This window comes from Sinohyriopsis cumingii, chromosome 3, assembly GCF_028554795.1.
Source record: "Sinohyriopsis cumingii isolate HCF-2022 chromosome 3, ASM2855479v2, whole genome shotgun sequence".
Taxonomy (NCBI): domain Eukaryota; kingdom Metazoa; phylum Mollusca; class Bivalvia; order Unionida; family Unionidae; genus Sinohyriopsis; species Sinohyriopsis cumingii.
Window position 1 is genome coordinate 111,384,347 of NC_142963.1, and position 17,611 is coordinate 111,401,957.

Genomic DNA, 17,611 nt, shown 5'->3' on the forward strand with positions numbered 1-17,611 from the left:
GAGGGGTAATAAATGCAAGCGGTAAAATACGTGCTTCGTTGGCACAGTTACCAACTTAAATTGATGCATATTAAATGAGAAATACACCTGTAGTGAAAACAGAGAAGACATGATATAATAGTTTACTTTATTTAGAGAACCATGAATTGGTACATATATGTGAATCCTGTTATATATAAATGTTTAATGTATAGCATGAATAGAGTATCAACACCGTGTACTCACCTGCGAACCTCATCATATACTTTGAATCCACAATACAAGTGATTCCATCGAAAATATGCACACACACAGCTTTGAAATATTAATTTTGTAACAGGTCATATTGGTCTGAGTTCTGTGGAAAAACATAGCACAATCACGTAACGAATGACGAAGCACATTTACTTTAAAGTACATTCCAAGTTGGTAAAAGTTAGTTTGCGTTTTAAGCCGCCTTTGGTAGCATCTGTAAGCATAAACTTTTTCCCTACAAAAAGGAAACTTTCACAGCCCAGTTAACATGTTCCAGTCACACTGGAAAATGCAAAAATCCATTAGATTCCATCACTTTTATTTAAGTTTGGTACTGATTTCCTTTGAAAAGTTCTTTGCTGTTATTGAAAGATTTTAGTCGGCTTTCTTTGATGAAGGCTGCATGCGCTATTGAAGTCGCCGCTAAAGGACAGCTTTGGAGAACCAAACAAATGCCCATTTCTTATTGTGGTGGCAACATCAAATAATTGTATTGCATGATTGAGACATATTTTTCCAATTGCTGAGTACGTTTTCATAACAGTCGGTGCTTCAAAGGTAATGTTTCCTTTGAAATTTCAGACAAACTATTGTATCTGGGTACATTTTTAAAAAGGAATTGGCCATCGTTTAGACTATTCTAGTTGCTGTCCCTCCATGCCTACTGAATAAACCAATAAGTAAGATGTATTTTATTTATTTATTTTTTGTATTTTTTTTTTGTTACATTTGTGGTAGCAGCGTGATGCTGCCTTCCATGCATGCGTCTGAAAATTAGCAAAGTGTCAACGGATGATAGAGATGCAGGTGTTCTGATGACATGGATTATTACAGAAAACATGAGTGTTCTGAAGGATTTAATTCCGAGTGAAAAGAAGAGGAATTTTACTTACCATCCACAAACAGATGTCAGTCTTTGTAAATATATTAATTACTAGTGAGCGGCCGAAAATCCGATGAAAGATAGATTATGAGACAATGCCTTGTCCACATGATCTCCATGTCAACAACAAAAAAGCGGATATTTCACAACATACAGAACTCATGCTAGATGTCAGGATACGCAGATTATGATATAACAATGCACTGTTTAGATGGTTTGTCAGTATTGACAAAGAATTTGTTTATGTAACAATAGATAAATTTCAGTGCATTTTATATCCAGTTTGCGGCTTCCTTTCACATGGCCTCTGAATTTCTGCACTTCAAACCAATGGTTGTATATACAAGCTTCAACAGCCAACAATGTCGCCAACAAATAAAAAAGCCACATGGTATGTTTTGCAGCCAATAAAAAAAAACAATTCAAGTTTGCGACATTGGCGAAGACCTACGCAATCCCAGAATAAACTTTTTATGCGGTTTTTTCTTCTTCTTACTTTTAAGAAGAAAAAAAATACTTTTTCGTGTACGAGAAAAATACATATAAAATTTCAGGAGCCAAGCCACGATGGTCGTGTATTATTCATACGCGATCTCTTCCCCAAAATGATAAGCAACTTTTTACTTTTTTTCTTCGTACTTTTTAAGAAATTATTTTTTTGTGCACAAGAAAAATACATGTATATAACATTTTGGGACCCACGCCACGACTGCGTTATATCCAAATTCGTGTTACAATGGAGCGCCCTATAGCAGGGTCACAGTGATACTTATGTTGAATAAATAGTCATGTCAATACTGGGTTTTCACTCAAAGACTTCTTATGATGTCTAGTTGGTCCAAATGAAACTGGTGTCAGTGTGACCTCCAATATGGCCATCACAGTGGTCATCTGGAAAATCTATTTCTTGATGATATCTGATCATATCAACAGTGTTCTTTTAGCAGAAGATTTTATGATGTCTGATTGGTCTTGAATGGAAATGGTACTCTCTCCTGAACGAAAAGTCATATTCGTAGTAACTGAAATGAAAAAGTCCTTTCTAAATGAAAAGTGTGAGACAGTCATTTTGGTGCTTTAATATTGATCTGTTGAAAGATACTGCACAAAAATGGCTAAATGTCTTCCAGACATATATAGGTGGCGCTCACCAGATAATATGTACTTTTGAGAGAGTGACGTATGTAAGGTGAAGTAGTTCGCATTTAAAACATGCACAGTGGAGAGAATGTTTGCATATCTCTATGCTACATTAATGTAATGTGGATGATATTTCTTTTGGATATTGTACTTTTGGAAATTTTACATGATTTAAGCACACTGCTAACTAAAATGACTGCTCCCTTGTGTTAAAAAATCAGTCTGAATTAGTCTAAAGTACATTATACATAGCAGCTATTAAAATAGGGAAAATGAATTTTGCCAGACTAGACAATACCAGCTTCTGAAAGTGCAATGAATGAATTACCAAATATATAAAATGTAAAAAAAGTTATCGGCTCTTTTTTATACAATTGACCTCTGAAGTTCAGGAAGTGAAAATGACCAAGTAGAGCTAGCACTTTTTTGAAAGGTGCACATTTGAAGTAAGGCCAAGCTGTATACTCTATAACCCATAGTACACCCATCAATCATACACCAAATTAAAGGGAATTAAAGGTTCTTTGCATTATACCTAAGATATACAAAGTCTTTTTTAAATAGCCAGTATAACCAGTGAGGAAAGCCGGGGACATTCTTTTTCTTTAAATTCCTAACCCTATGCAAAATGCGAAACTGTATAGCGCCACCTTAAAGAAAATAAAAAAATGTTTGCAATTATTTTTTTTTATTTTCATATAATTATGTATGATGTTCTGAATAAAATGGTACATTCATATTGCATTTAAGCATGAAAATAAGCTAATTATGGTCATTTTTCTCTTGCTTACATAATTTGCCATGAGGTATGTTTGTGTGAGTAGTGACCTTAATTATGGGGAAATTAGAATACTTAGAATATAGGAATAGAGTCAACTTAAATTTAAAACTGTTGCAATAAGGGACAGAAATATATGTTGAAAATGTTTCTTTTCATTTATTTGCAATGAAATAAAAAAATAAATGAAGAGAAAGTGAATTTGCTTCTTCCATATTAAACAATAGGCAAATATTTTACACTTTGACCTTTGACCTTTATGAAGCTGATGAGTTACCTCCCTTTTCTAATTGTAAAATTCATTGTTGATATCTCAAAAATAATTCTGTCTAGTTTCATGTTCCTGTCATTCAGCATAACATTGGTTGCTATGTTTACAAAATGTAATGTGCATTCTTAAAATAGCTCACTTTTATCATGGGGGGGGGGAGGCTGGACTTGTTAGAGACTCTGACACTCATAAATACTGTTCTGTGGGGAAAAATGCAGGAGAATTATTCATAAGGATTGTTTTGATGCTTGCGACTTAAATGTTTCAGCCATATAAACATAATTAAATCATACAAAAATAATACCTACATCTTCTTTATGGTGGCGCTCACCAGATAATATGTACTTTTGAGAGAGTGACGTATGTAAGGTGAAGTAGTTCGCATTTAAAACATGCACAGTGGAGAGAATGTTTGCATATCTCTATGCTACATTAATGTAATGTGGATGATATTTCTTTTGGATATTGTACTTTTGGAAATTTTACATGATTTAAGCACACTGCTAACTAAAATGACTGCTCCCTTGTGTTAAAAAATCAGTCTGAATTAGTCTAAAGTACATTATACATAGCAGCTATTAAAATAGGGAAAATGAATTTTGCCAGACTAGACAATACCAGCTTCTGAAAGTGCAATGAATGAATTACCAAATATATAAAATGTAAAAAAAGTTATCGGCTCTTTTTTATACAATTGACCTCTGAAGTTCAGGATGTGAAAATGACCAAGTAGAGCTAGCACTTTTTTGAAAGGTGCACATTTGAAGTAAGGCCAAGCTGTATACTCTATAACCCATAGTACACCCATCAATCATACACCAAATTAAAGGGAATTAAAGGTTCTTTGCATTATACCTAAGATATACAAAGTCTTTTTTAAATAGCCAGTATAACCAGTGAGGAAAGCCGGGGACATTCTTTTTCTTTAAATTCCTAACCCTATGCAAAATGCGAAACTGTATAGCGCCACCATAGTGCTTCACTTATTGACCATATCTACCCTAACAGATGAGAAAATATTGGTGTAGTGAAAGTGTCTATTTATGTTATAAGTGACTACTAAGTCATAAGTGACTACTAAGTCATAAGTGACTACTATTCAGTGTGTATAACCAGACACTCTCCACATTTCCCTGTTGATCATCACACAGAATAAAGTAGAGAGCTATGACTTGACTTAGATGCCTTTCTATGAGATTGAAAATATTTTTGACATTAACATTGCTCTAGACATGTGGTATGGATTTTTTAACAACGTTCTAAACAAACATGCATGAACAAAAATAAAATGTGTAAAACATCAATATCAACCTATATTTATAACAACTGAAATAAAGGAATCTAGACATAAAAGGGATAATTTCATAAAAATAAAGATTTGAAAAGCTATAGAAAATGGCAAAATAAAGTAAACTTTAAAATAAAATGAATTTAAGAAAAGTTAGAATGCAACTTGTATCAAAGAAAACAAACATTTTGGCTTCTTGTGGTAGTATCTGAATGAGCTCAATCCATCTAAAAAGCATTTCCGTTTCAACTCAGTTGAGTTATAATGACAGCATTGCTTCTTCAGTTCAGGATACAGCTGTCTTGTTTAACCAGTTCATTACCAATATGGAACATATATGTTCTGACAGTGAACAAAATGGTTGTATCCCAGACTTAAACCCCATTATCAGTTTTGTAAAGGCTAGAGTTCCTGATGACCTACATTTTGCCATAGATATTGCAAGAGAAAGTGACGTTCTCTATGCTCAAAGCAAAATCAACTCAGAAACATGGTGTGGTACAGATGAGGTGGGACCAAAAGTCCCAATTTATCACCAGTTATTGCACAGTCTGTTATCTACTTGATTAACCTCAGTATTACTTCATGTGTCTTCCCAGGTAAACTAAAGTGTGCTGAAATTAGTCCTATTTGTAATTAAGGATGTAGAAGCCAGTTTAATATAAAATGTTTGGAAAAACATGTAGCAGAACAGGTTTTTAGCTATGTTAATACCTTTTCCCTTTTCCTCAAGGAACTATCAGGCTTTCATAAAGAGTATTGATGTCAAACAACTCACAAAATCAACTGATTGATAGCTGGAAGAAATGAATAATGGAAACCTAACTGGCTTAATATTTCTAGTTTTTTAGCAAGCCTTTGATCTAGTTTTGCTTGATAATCTTCTAAGTAAGTTATATAGTTATTAATTTCATGACCATACAAAAAATTGGTTTAATTCATATTGATGTAATAGGAAACAAGTCTCTGTTGGAAATGTCCACTCTATATGCTGTTGTATAAGGCATGATGTTCCACAAGGCTCTATACTGGGTCCCCTCCTCTTTTATTTATTTATTAATGACCTTCCAATCTGTACTCAGTATACAAATGCTGCTTGTTTGCAGAGGATTCAACACTTTCTATATCAAATAGCAATGTCTGTACCCTAGAATGCACAGTAAGTTCAGACCTTACATCAGTTGAGGAGTGGTCAAAACAAAATAATATGGTAATAAGTGAATCTAAGACAAAATACATGCTTATGGGAACATCTGTAAAACTAATGCATAGTTAATGAAGAAAGATATATCACTCCATTAATAATAAGACAGTTGAAAATGTAAATGATGAGAAGCTATTAGGAGTAATTTTGACAGAAGTCTTTAGTGAGAAAAACATGTTGCAATGCGCATTCATTACAAATATGACTCTAAATTTCAAGTTGGATAGACAAAAAGTGGCAATTCTTTTTTAAAGTGATGACAAACATGCAACTTAGTTCAAATTTCGATGGGCAGAGTTATGTGTGCATTATCATTGTTGTTGTGTATTGATGAATGTGCTCTTGTGTATTTATTTTGAAATACAGCATACATTCAATTACTTTGTTTCTTGTAGTGTATTTTTCTTTACATAATTAAGCCTTAGGTACAATAAGAAAATGAGTATATAATAAAAAGGTTAGTGCATTTGTATGGGAAAATGTGAACTCGTTTTGACAGATGGATATACTGCAGTATCCATCCGAAAAAACTCGTTCATATTTTCCAATACAAATGCAGTAACCTATATTTACTACTACTCTGCTTAAATTGAAAGTCATTTTGATATGGTGTTTTCACCAGAAGAGTTCTTATGGTATCTAGTTGGTCCTAAATGAGATTGATGCAAACTGACCCTCAATATGGCCACCATGCTGGACATCTTGAAAATAGTAATATATTAACTCCTCCCAGATGAATGGCCATATCAAGATTGGGTCTTCAATGAAAGACTTATGAAACCTTGTGGGTCATAAATGAAAATGGTGCCAATGATATATCCAGTATGGCTGCCTTGTTGGCCAGTCTTGAGGTCATATTGTCACTTCTCCCACTGAATGGAAGGTCACATTGACATTCGATTTTCACCAAAAAATATATAATAATTTTTAGTTGGGTCTAAATAAAAATGGTACCAATCTGACATCCAATATGTCCACAACAGCAGCTGATTTGACAATCATATTGCTGAAGAATGTCAAATATGGTTTCAACACTCAACAGCTACAATGAAAATTGGTCTTATCTTGGATTCCTGCAAATTATTTTTTATTCACACGTCGATAGGTCTGGGTCTGTGCAGTTTGTTAGGACTGATCAGTAGAATAAACAACATAGACCCTGATCTGTAGGCACATTATGACTCAACTTACAAGCAAATACATATGGTAGATACCAAATAAATAGTATGTACATAAAAATACCTTATTCATAATAAAATACAGCAAATATAAAAACTAGAATTACAATTACCTTTTTATAATGTCTTTTGCATAAAATTGCAGTTTTAAAACTTAAATAATTGAAGTAAGTTATAACAATTGCACATATACCTATTGCTTATTATTCAAACTTCTTTCCTAATATAGATTCTCTTTTGGACAAAAGAGTGTGTTTCAAATGTTTTCAGTATTTTTCTGCATGTTTTCTTTCATTACTGAAACATTTCAAAACATTCACCAAGTTCACACTACATTAGCATAGAGTGTGATCTGTAAATTGATTCATAACATAGAACATTCCGATCATCCCACTTAATGATATAAAGGTCGGTGCATAATAAATTTGAAATGTGGAAAAGACTTGATTGTATTGACACAGGGTTTGTTTGAGTCAACACTTCTGCCTCCACCCTCTTTAGCTATTGAACACTTTAAGTACAATATAAACTGTGGAATCATTTTTTCTGTTCATCACACACTAAAACATTTTAAATTTAGTATTTTCATACTTTCTGAGAAACTTTTTTGTCAGTTTAATATATTTTTAATATGTCTGTAATTATGGTTCAATCATTGAGATTCTTGCCAAAAATTCATGCATAAAGAGATAAGTCAAACGCATTTATAACCCAGTCTGAAGCCAATTATACCTATGTGGAGATTTAATGACTGGTTGCTAGTAAAGGTAGACAAAGTTCATTTCAAAATTTGTTTTGGTAAAGTAGGTACAAAGGGCTTTTACCCAGTGTGTGAAACTTGCTAAAAAATCCTGCAATCCCACAGGACCATTAGCCTGAAAATGGTACTGTCCTGTCCATGACCAGCTGGTCCTACATCCTGTCCATAACCAGCTGGTCCTACATTTCATAATACAAAGCAAAATGTAGCATATGACTCAATGGTAAATGCATGTAGACATGAACATTAGCTTGTGGTATATATATATACAGTGGAGCCTCATTAATCTGGACACATTCGTTCCCAGCGAATATGTCCGGATTAACGAGTTTTCCAGATAATTGAATCATGCACATTTTTTATTTTACGATATCATCACACCGTATATATGTACATGTATATGCTAGCTTTAAATGTAATGTACTGTATATTCAATAATAGTTGAAATTAATGAATACATCTATTAATTTGTGTTTATTTCACATTATTATAACATGTGCTTGTACGTACATATACAGTAAATAGAAGTTTAGACAATTAACACATCAAACACATCACACTATGTTCATGTACATGTATGTACTGTACATACATTTATTATGTCAATTTCCTGAAGAAGTCTGTAACCTTTGTTTGCCTGGATTCTTTGGCGGATCTATCTGCAATGATTACTGATAGTGGCCATAGATTGTCAAGGGCTTCGCTATTGTTTTATGTCATCACTGGTGAAATTTGCTGACGTCTGCTCAAAATACGAAATTAATGTTACTATACTGTCCTTGGCTTGGTTGATGGTAATGTTTTTTCCTTCGGGGTCGATAGTGTCATCATCGTCTTCTTCATTATCATTGTCTGGAACCTCATCTTTAGATACCAGAGTCAAAATGTCATCATCGTTGAGTTGTTGCCCTGTCTCTTCCTTTTCGTCTATCCGTACGAATTCCTCGGCAGACATCTCAGTCTGGGTGGGAAGGCTTCTTATTAGATCTCTGAGCTCACTTAATGGCATGTCATCTCCGTCATCACTATCTTCGACATTAGTGGTTATTGTCGGTATGATCTGTACATGTCTAAAGCAGTTTGAGATTGTTGTTGGTGTTACTGAACCCCACGCTGTCATTACCATGTGTACTGCCTGCCTAATGTCCACAGTTTGAACCTTGCCTTGGTCAGCACAGTCAATGTAATGTCTGACCAGTTGTTTCCTGTAGTGGGCCTTGAATGCACGTATTATGTCAGCGTCCATTGGCTGAATGTGTGCCGTTGTATTTGCCGGAAGGAAGTGTAGTTTTACGTTGCTTAATCGAACGTCCCCTTGTGTGTGGCTTGCAGCGTTGTCTACAAGTAAGATGACGTTGCGTTTGGCTACCCTCATCTGTCTGTTGAATTCATTCAACCAGTCGATGAAAAGTTCTGCCGTCATCCAAGCTTTGCGGTTGTGTCTTTATCTCACATTTGTGTCTGGATTATATATTTTGCCAAAACACCTAGGTCTGTTGACTTTAGTTATGACAAATGGTTTCAATTTTATGGTCCCTGTTGCGTTCGCAGTGAGTGTCACGGTGATCCTATCCTTTGACTTTTTCTGGCCTTTAATGTTGTGGGTTGCTAAACTGTAGTTTGGCCCCAGTCGGAAAAACAATCCAGTTTCGTCCAGGTTGAATATGTCTTGTGGGTCGTAGTCTTGCAGTAGTCGCTTTAGTTCTTCTCTGCCGGCCTGCACTTTGTTCATGTCGGCACTCCCTGCTTCTCCCTCATACAATTTGCGTTTGATGCCCCGCCGATTCTTGAAGCGTTGTAGCCATCCACGAGAATAGGCAAAGTCAGCGGTGCCGAGTTGGTCTCCGAGTATCTTTGCCTTGGCAATGAGCATTTCATCGTTGATGGCAGCATGGTGGGCCGACACGTCTGAGAACCACACGAATAAGGCATCATCGACTTGTTGATATTTGGCATGGCGAGCGCGGGTTAGGTCTGCTGAGTCGGCAGGTACGGACAACCATTTGTCCTTGTTTTTTATAATGTCTGCAACTGTCGACTTGCCAGTGTCTAAGGAATAGTAAGCTATAATATGCTGGCGTATATCTTGAATTGTAGCTTTTGGGTGATCTTCTTTGTGCTGACAAATCTTCTTTTTTATGCTGGCCGGTATCTCTACTCGTCTGCGCTTGCTTGATGGTGTCACCATAATATATGTAAAAAGTACAACAAATACAAACTGTTATCTCCCAGTTAAATGCATAATGGTAAACTAATAAAATGCAGTCATTTTTATAAGTCGTATTTTACAGTTGCTAATGATTGATGTCCCCATTTTATTTGAAAATGAAGCCCTATACTGTCCACAGCTTAAAAATGTCAACTGTATTTGCACAGCAAACAATAAACTGTGATTGTTACATTCAGTTGGTAAACAACAAAGAGGCTTAATGACACTTTTAATTTATTTACCATATGTTATGTCAAAAAGCGTGGATGATTTGATCCCAGTGTGTTTATTTAATTATTAACACTCCCGTTGGCGACTAGCTAAAACAGACATTGTTTATACAATCGCTGGTTACAATATGGTCACGCTACTTAGTTATTGATAGTGGCCATAGATTCTCAAGGGCTTCACTACTGTGTTTTATGTATTATTCTTCTGATTGTATTTTCACATATGATTTTTCGAATTTTCTTATTTTTGGACAGATTATTTCCGGATTATTGAGACAAGTTTTAATGTAATTTTACACTTTGGTCCCCGATTTTGATTTCCGGATCCGGAACACGGATTTCTTGATTAACGGAGCAAATTAACCTTTAGGAATTCCGTTCCCATTGAATTATGTCCAGATAGCGAGGTTTCCAGATAAATGGAGTGCGGATTAACGAGGCTCCACTGTATGTGTATATATATATATAAAAATATATATATATATATATATATATATATATATATATATATATATACACACACACATGTATAAAGAATACAAATCATATGGCGAATAACAATCCTTTCAAGTGCACTGGATCAAGCAAGGGATCATGTGTGTCAGGGATTGATTGTGATAAATGCAATAAACTTACAACAAACAGTGCGAAACTAGTCTCTAGCTAGCCTGAGCGCTTTCGACTCTTTATTGAGTCTTTTTCAAAGGCAGATACAAAGCATAGACAAGACAAACAAATAAAACAGAAAAATGGTTATGTTTGCGAAACTTTACATTGCTGTTTCTACAGGAATTCAACCCTTTAACTTTATTATGCGTCAACTAGTTTATTTCAGCTTGTTGCTGATACTGGAAAATATTTGTAATGACCTAAAAATTGATGAGGCATAATGACATCTATTATTTTATGTAAATTTATGTAAGCGCAGATTATATCCTGGATATTTCATTGTTATAGTAGCCATAGGCTATTAAGCAAATTTAGAGAATTATTTAAAATAAAATATGTTGGCTGCAAAAGATAATTTTATTTGTGCATGGTTGTCTTTTTCTAGTCTTCTTGGTTTAGATCACTTGGTTTCAATGTTCAGTAACCTAGATACTTGGATTCATTAATTCTGTAAACTTAGATACATGTACTAGTAGTATTCATTGATGCTATAAACCTAGATACTAATATTCATTGATGCTAGAAACCTAGATACTAATATTCGTTGATGCTTTAAACCTAGATACAAATATTCATTGATGCTTTAAACCTAGATACTAATATTCATTGATGCTATAAACCTAGATACTAATATTCATTGATGCTATAAACCTAGATACTAGTATTCATTGATGCTGTAAACCTAGATACTAATATTCATTGATGCTGTAAACCTATGTACTAATATTCATTGATGCTGTAAACCTAGATACTAATATTCATTGATGATATGAACCTAGATACTAATATTCATTGATGCTGTAAACCTATGTACTAATATTCATTGATGCTGTAAACCTAGATACTAACATTCATTGATGCTGTAAACATAGATAGTATTACTCATTTTCAGGATTCCTCAGAGAGTATCGTTCAGTGTTGGAAAGACAAGCTGGCAGAAAAGGACATAACAATTATAATTAGTGGTCATCAGGACAGTTGTCCAAGGGGAGGTAATTTCTTACACAGTTGCATATTGTAATAGTTGGAGTTATGCTGGATAAATGTCAGCTTAGGCAGGGCGAGTCAGATTTCATTTCCATGCAGTCAAGGGAATTAATAGTGTAGTTTACAAAGTAAATCAAAAACTGACATATGAGTACCCTATTGTGAAAGAATATAGAGGGTATAACTTAATGAATTATGCTGAGGTGAATCCTCGGTAACTGCTGTACTTGCCCACATAGACCAGATCTCTCCTGGGCATAAGTAAGCATTTTAAAATCAAATACAGAGGTTTCTCTTTTAAGTTATGTTTGAATTTTTAGTACCTGAAAATCTAATATCTGTCATTCCTGTAAAATACTTCAGTGTATTTCCAGATTAACCTATTGCCAAATGTCAGTCATTAACAAGTACCTGCAGATATTCATGAGTCTTTGACTAATACTGTAGCTAGAATATGCATGACATTATAACAGGCACAATGGTAAACTTGACAGACATCCTGGTCTAATGTTTGTCACATTGCTGACTGGCATTACATGGCATATCAATTCAAATGTACATAAATTTATCGTTTTTGTAACCAATAATTTTGAAATGTTATTTATTTATTTAGTTTCCATACAGATTCATATTGATGTAATTTTCAAATTTAAAAAAAAATTGATTTTGTATGATGTTTTATGCTAAATTAAATGCATGATTATCTCTGCTCTGGCAATTATTTAACACAATTTCATGGTAAAATTGTCAAGTTGGTCCTAAATGAAAATGATGCTGATCTGATGTTCAATATGGCCTCTATGGCAATCATCTTGAAAATTTTCTTGTCACTACTTCTCATGAATGGAAAGTCCTACTGACATCCAATTTTTCACCAGAATTCTTATGATGTCTAGTTAGTCCTAAATGAAATTGGTACTGCTTGGACATCTGAGATGGCAATCACAGTGGCCATTTAAAACAAAATGCTGCTTCTTCTGACTGGATGATCATATTGACATGGAATTTTCACCAAAAACATTTTATAATGTCAAGGTGGTTCTGAATTTACTTGGACATAAAATATGGCTAGTCACTGTGGCCATTTTGAAAATCTTGTTTCTTTCTTGTTACACTCCTCTGAATGGCTGGTCCTTTCAACATGCAGTTTTCACCAGAAGACGCTTTATGGTGTCTTGTTGGTCCCAGATGAAAATAGTGCTGATATGATTTCCAATATGGCCACAATGGCAACCATTTTATACTTAATGCCTCTTTTCCTCCTGAACAGAAAGTCATACATGTATCAACATAGGATTTTCTGCAAATGACTTCTTATGATGTCTAGTATAGTTGGTCCTTAGTGAAAATGATGCCACTTTGCTGTCCAATAAGGGCAATCACAGCAACCAACTTGACAATCTTGCTACAGTATTGCTACTTTCTCTTAAATGGATGGTCACATAGACATTAAGTTTTCACTAGAAGAGTTGGACCTAAATGAAAAATGTGCCAATCTGATGTCCAATATGGCCAACATGGCAGTAATCTTGAAAATGCCATGGTTAGTGCTCCTAAATGGAAAATCATACCATCATGGGGTTTCCACCATAAGATTTATCATGTCTTGTTGGGCACTAAATGAAAATGTTTCACTTACACATCCAATATGGCCACCACAGCAGGCATCTTGAAAATCTTGTTTTTTTCCAGAATACTGTGATAATATATCTAGTTGGTCCTGAATGAAAATGATGCTGATCTTACATCAAATATGGCAGACATTGTTATCACTACTCTATGGATGGTCATATTGGCATTGTGTTTTCACCAACAATAGAGTATAGGGTTCTCATTTGACACACACACATGTGGGTTGTGATGCTTGGTATTTAAATGTGACCCATTCTTAATGCCTGGAAATTCCATCCTGTGCATTTTTTTGATGCACATTGATTTCAACCTTAACATCAGTCTTAGTTATCCTTGATTTGCCTGGTGCATAATATCCAACTGAACACATGCACTCCATCAGAAATTTGCTGTATGTACCAATGATCAACAGAAGAGCAGAGCTAACAGATTGCTGATGTCACACTTAGATGTGCATATATTGCAAAATTGGAATTTTGTAGATTAAGTATCATCTTATAGCGCAATGAAACCACATTTCTTTGCATCAAATCTTTGTCTGAGATTTGTCTTGTCCTGAAATTGGGATGGATGGTATTTACTACATATGCTTTAGATATATTAACAGTACATAGCATTTGATTAAATGAGTGTGCTTAGTGTTGCATTTAGTGGCTGATAGATGTACACTTTGCTTGTTAATAGATAATAAATATCATTAGGGACAATAGATTTTCTGATAGGGATTGAATCTAATATAAATATACATTTACCCACATGCATTTTCTGTCACAAAAATGTTGAATTAATGATGATATCACCAATAATAAATCAATTTAATTCCCACTGTAAATGACCACTCTGGCGACCTAGTGGTTAGAGCGTTTGCCTTGGATGCGGGAGGTCGTAGGTTCGATCCCTGGCCAAGTCATACCAAAGACTTACAAAAAATGGTGCTAACAGCTGCCTCGCCTAGCGCTCAGCATTAAGAGGTTAGTGTTAGGACTGGTCGACCTGGTGTCAGGGTAATGTGACTGGGTGGGACATCATGATACGTTTCTGCGGCATGATGCCCCAGTGCTAGACGTCACTATAAACTGCCACAATGCAGACATCATAGCGATATGACTGAAAAATTGTTAAAGCTACATTAAAAATCCAAATCACACACACACACCCACTGTAAACAATGTCCACCATGCTGTATCTATCTATGAGACAAGAAATCTTAAACATCAGTTATTGCCATAAAAAAACAACAATCACAGCTATGAGCTCTGTCAAAAACTAATAACTATTAAGATTTCAGTTTGACTCTTGAGATTTTCATTTTGACTCAAGAGATTATGGGATCAAGGGTTAAATTACATTTTAGTTTTTAAACCTATTGAGAACCCTGGTCCATTTGAGGGACTTCTTAATTTGTCTATAATGAGTTATGAGAATAATAAAAAATGTGTGAATGGATTTTGATCAAACTCAGCCTGAAAAATTCCGTAAAGTTCTACTTCTTTAAATACATTACATGAACATAATATGATCTTGTTTCCTCTGATGCAATAATGTATTGAAACATTTAGCTGTTTTGATACACACATCTGCATAAAATGCAGAGATTCAGTACAAAAGGAAACTTACTTTATTCTTCAGTGGCCATGAATAATTACTAGTCACTGATCTCTTTATTCTTTAAACTGAGATTTGAACAGAGTGAGCCGTAAGTACTTATTTAGCATTTGCTGGAAGTACATTGTGGAGAATTCAGTTTTAGGCATCTCCTTTTTCTGCATATGGATCTCTTGTAGCTAAGACTTCCCTTTGATGAGGAAATTGCATTATTTCTTGGTTTTTTTTAATAAGACAATGATATAATGCCTTTCAAACTTAATCAAAGACATAAAAATGGCAATAGATTTTCAATACAAAAAATTCTAAAGTTTTTATTATTAAAAAAAGCAATATTTTTTTTCTCCATGTGATTGACTGATGTTCTGGTGAGGGTACCAAAGTCAGAGTCAAATATCTGTATTCATCATATCGACTTGTACCTGGCATCTGCTGTGCATACAGGTACTCAATTATTTACTGCACCAGTGAGTGATCACATCATTCAGCTACCAGTTTGTTCGATGTTTGGACAACATTGAATTGTAGATGTAATTGCAATATAATTAATAGTTACTAATTAATCCTAGTTACCACTACATCATTTGTCATGCATTCACATACTGTAGAATAAATGGTGTGGTGACCAAGATAAATCTTGTATCCAGTGACATGGAGCAGCCTGGAATGGATGTAACGTTTGAATTAGAATCACCAGTGACTATCATGTAGTATGTCCTGTAAGCATTTTTGGTTTTCCTGTTAAGTATGCGCATGGCATCAGAAGAGTTGATCAGTCTAGGTCTATATGCAGTCTCTGTCACGTCTTGAACTTACTGATTTCCAGTGTTTAGAAGAAGAATATCAATCTGTAAGAAAAATGGTCGTGAGAATTAGTCATGTGCATTTATGAAGCAGAATTATCCAGTTCAGTTCTTCTAGTTACATCTAGCTCTTCTAGTTACATCTAGTTACATACATCTAGTTACATACAGATTTATCCAGTTCAGTTCTTCTAGTTACATCTTTTGTAGAGCCATGCTAATTGTATGTAATGATGTTGGTTATTATACTTCTACTGGACTTGTGATAGTGATTTTTTAAAAACTTTAAGATAGATTTTTTGTTGGTTTGCCCATGGCATACAGAGACTCATAGCTGGTTCTCATACATAGGAGACAACCAGCGTCAGTTCTTGGGTAAGGGGATGTAACTCCCTCCTCCTGTCACATATTCTCCTTCTATGTTATGATCAGATTATATCTTTGAAGAAGTAACCAATTTTTGAAGTAAAATATCTTTCTTAGCTAATACTTTCTTGATCATAATGCAAGCACTCCTTCACAAGTCCTCAACACTGTAGTAACTGAGCAGATTGGGCCTCTCTCTGTCCAAGGGGTTTCTTATTTTTATCAGGTGAGCATTATCAAAGAATCAAAATTTACTTCATCAGTTGGTGTTACCAACAAATTTATAGATTTTGCCAAATTTAACATGTGGATATATCTTGATAATATAAGAGACAATGTCAATGATCTTTTCTCAGTGATATTATATTCAAGGTCAAAGGCCATGACAAACATTTTTATTGAACTTATTTTGTCAAAATGTGAAAGTGACAGTGAAGTTGAAAATTGTATGTGACTTATTGATAACAGGCACAGATCTGCAAAACAAAGAAGTTTTGGTCGAAAAAGGGCAAATTGTTATAATACTTGAAACATTCGAGTATTTTAAAGGGGAGGTAACTCAGGGCAGAGTAACAATCTCTTGATTTTTATGAGGAAAACAAATTTGATTAAAAATATATTTTAAGAATAAATAAAAGGAAATTATTTATTTTGATTCTGATACAAGTTCTATGTAAATATCTACATGTTAATCAATGTCATTGAGATTTAAAAGACACAAAAAAAAGATTTAAATTGAGAATTTAAAGTTTAAATTTATCTTTTTGAGTAAATTTAGTTTAAGTATGACACTCAAAGATATGAAAATCATCTGTTTGATTTAAGGTTCAGAATTAATCATTCAAATTCTTTTTTTTGTTGCTGAAACTATTTTAATATGAGTATTGCCATTTGACATACATTTTTATTTGAATTTGAGCTGTTGAATATTTATAGCTTTTAAAAAATATTTAATATCTAGTATGACGTCATGTGAACTTATGAATATTAATTAGTATGAGATTATGAGAACTACTGAATATTAATATGAATGGGGGAAGTTACATCACTTGAAACTTTTAAACTTAAATATCTGAGAAAGTCCCTTACTGATTTTGACAAATCCATCATTGTCATTTTTATCAAGTTGTTCTCTTTAATTTTTGACATATTCAATTTTAAACATCACTATCCTTTTAAGTAAAGCATATAAGAAACTACTTTTTTTACCATATTTGATCAAATGGAGTGTTTTTTAAAAGTATATCTGAAATGGTTTAAATTCTTGGCAATAAAACACTAGATTTTGGAAAATAACTTTAGTATGCACTTATTTTTATCTTGTATCATCCTGGTTTCATGGTTTATCCCATAGGGTTAGAATTTTTCCCCATT

General features: G+C 34.1%; 1 protein-coding gene across 3 annotated transcripts in view; it reads left to right on the top strand.

Moving 5' to 3' along the window:
- Nucleotides 1-17,611, top strand: part of LOC149803583 (queuosine-tRNA galactosyltransferase-like) — a 58,535-nt gene that overhangs the window by 9,300 nt on the left and 31,624 nt on the right. For all 3 annotated transcript variants that reach the window (XM_089953328.1, XM_089953330.1, XM_089953331.1), the window contains exon 3: nucleotides 11,737-11,836. In XM_089953328.1, coding sequence (XP_089809454.1) covers nucleotides 11,737-11,836 — 100 coding nt within the window. The remainder of the gene's footprint in view (nucleotides 1-11,736; nucleotides 11,837-17,611) is intronic.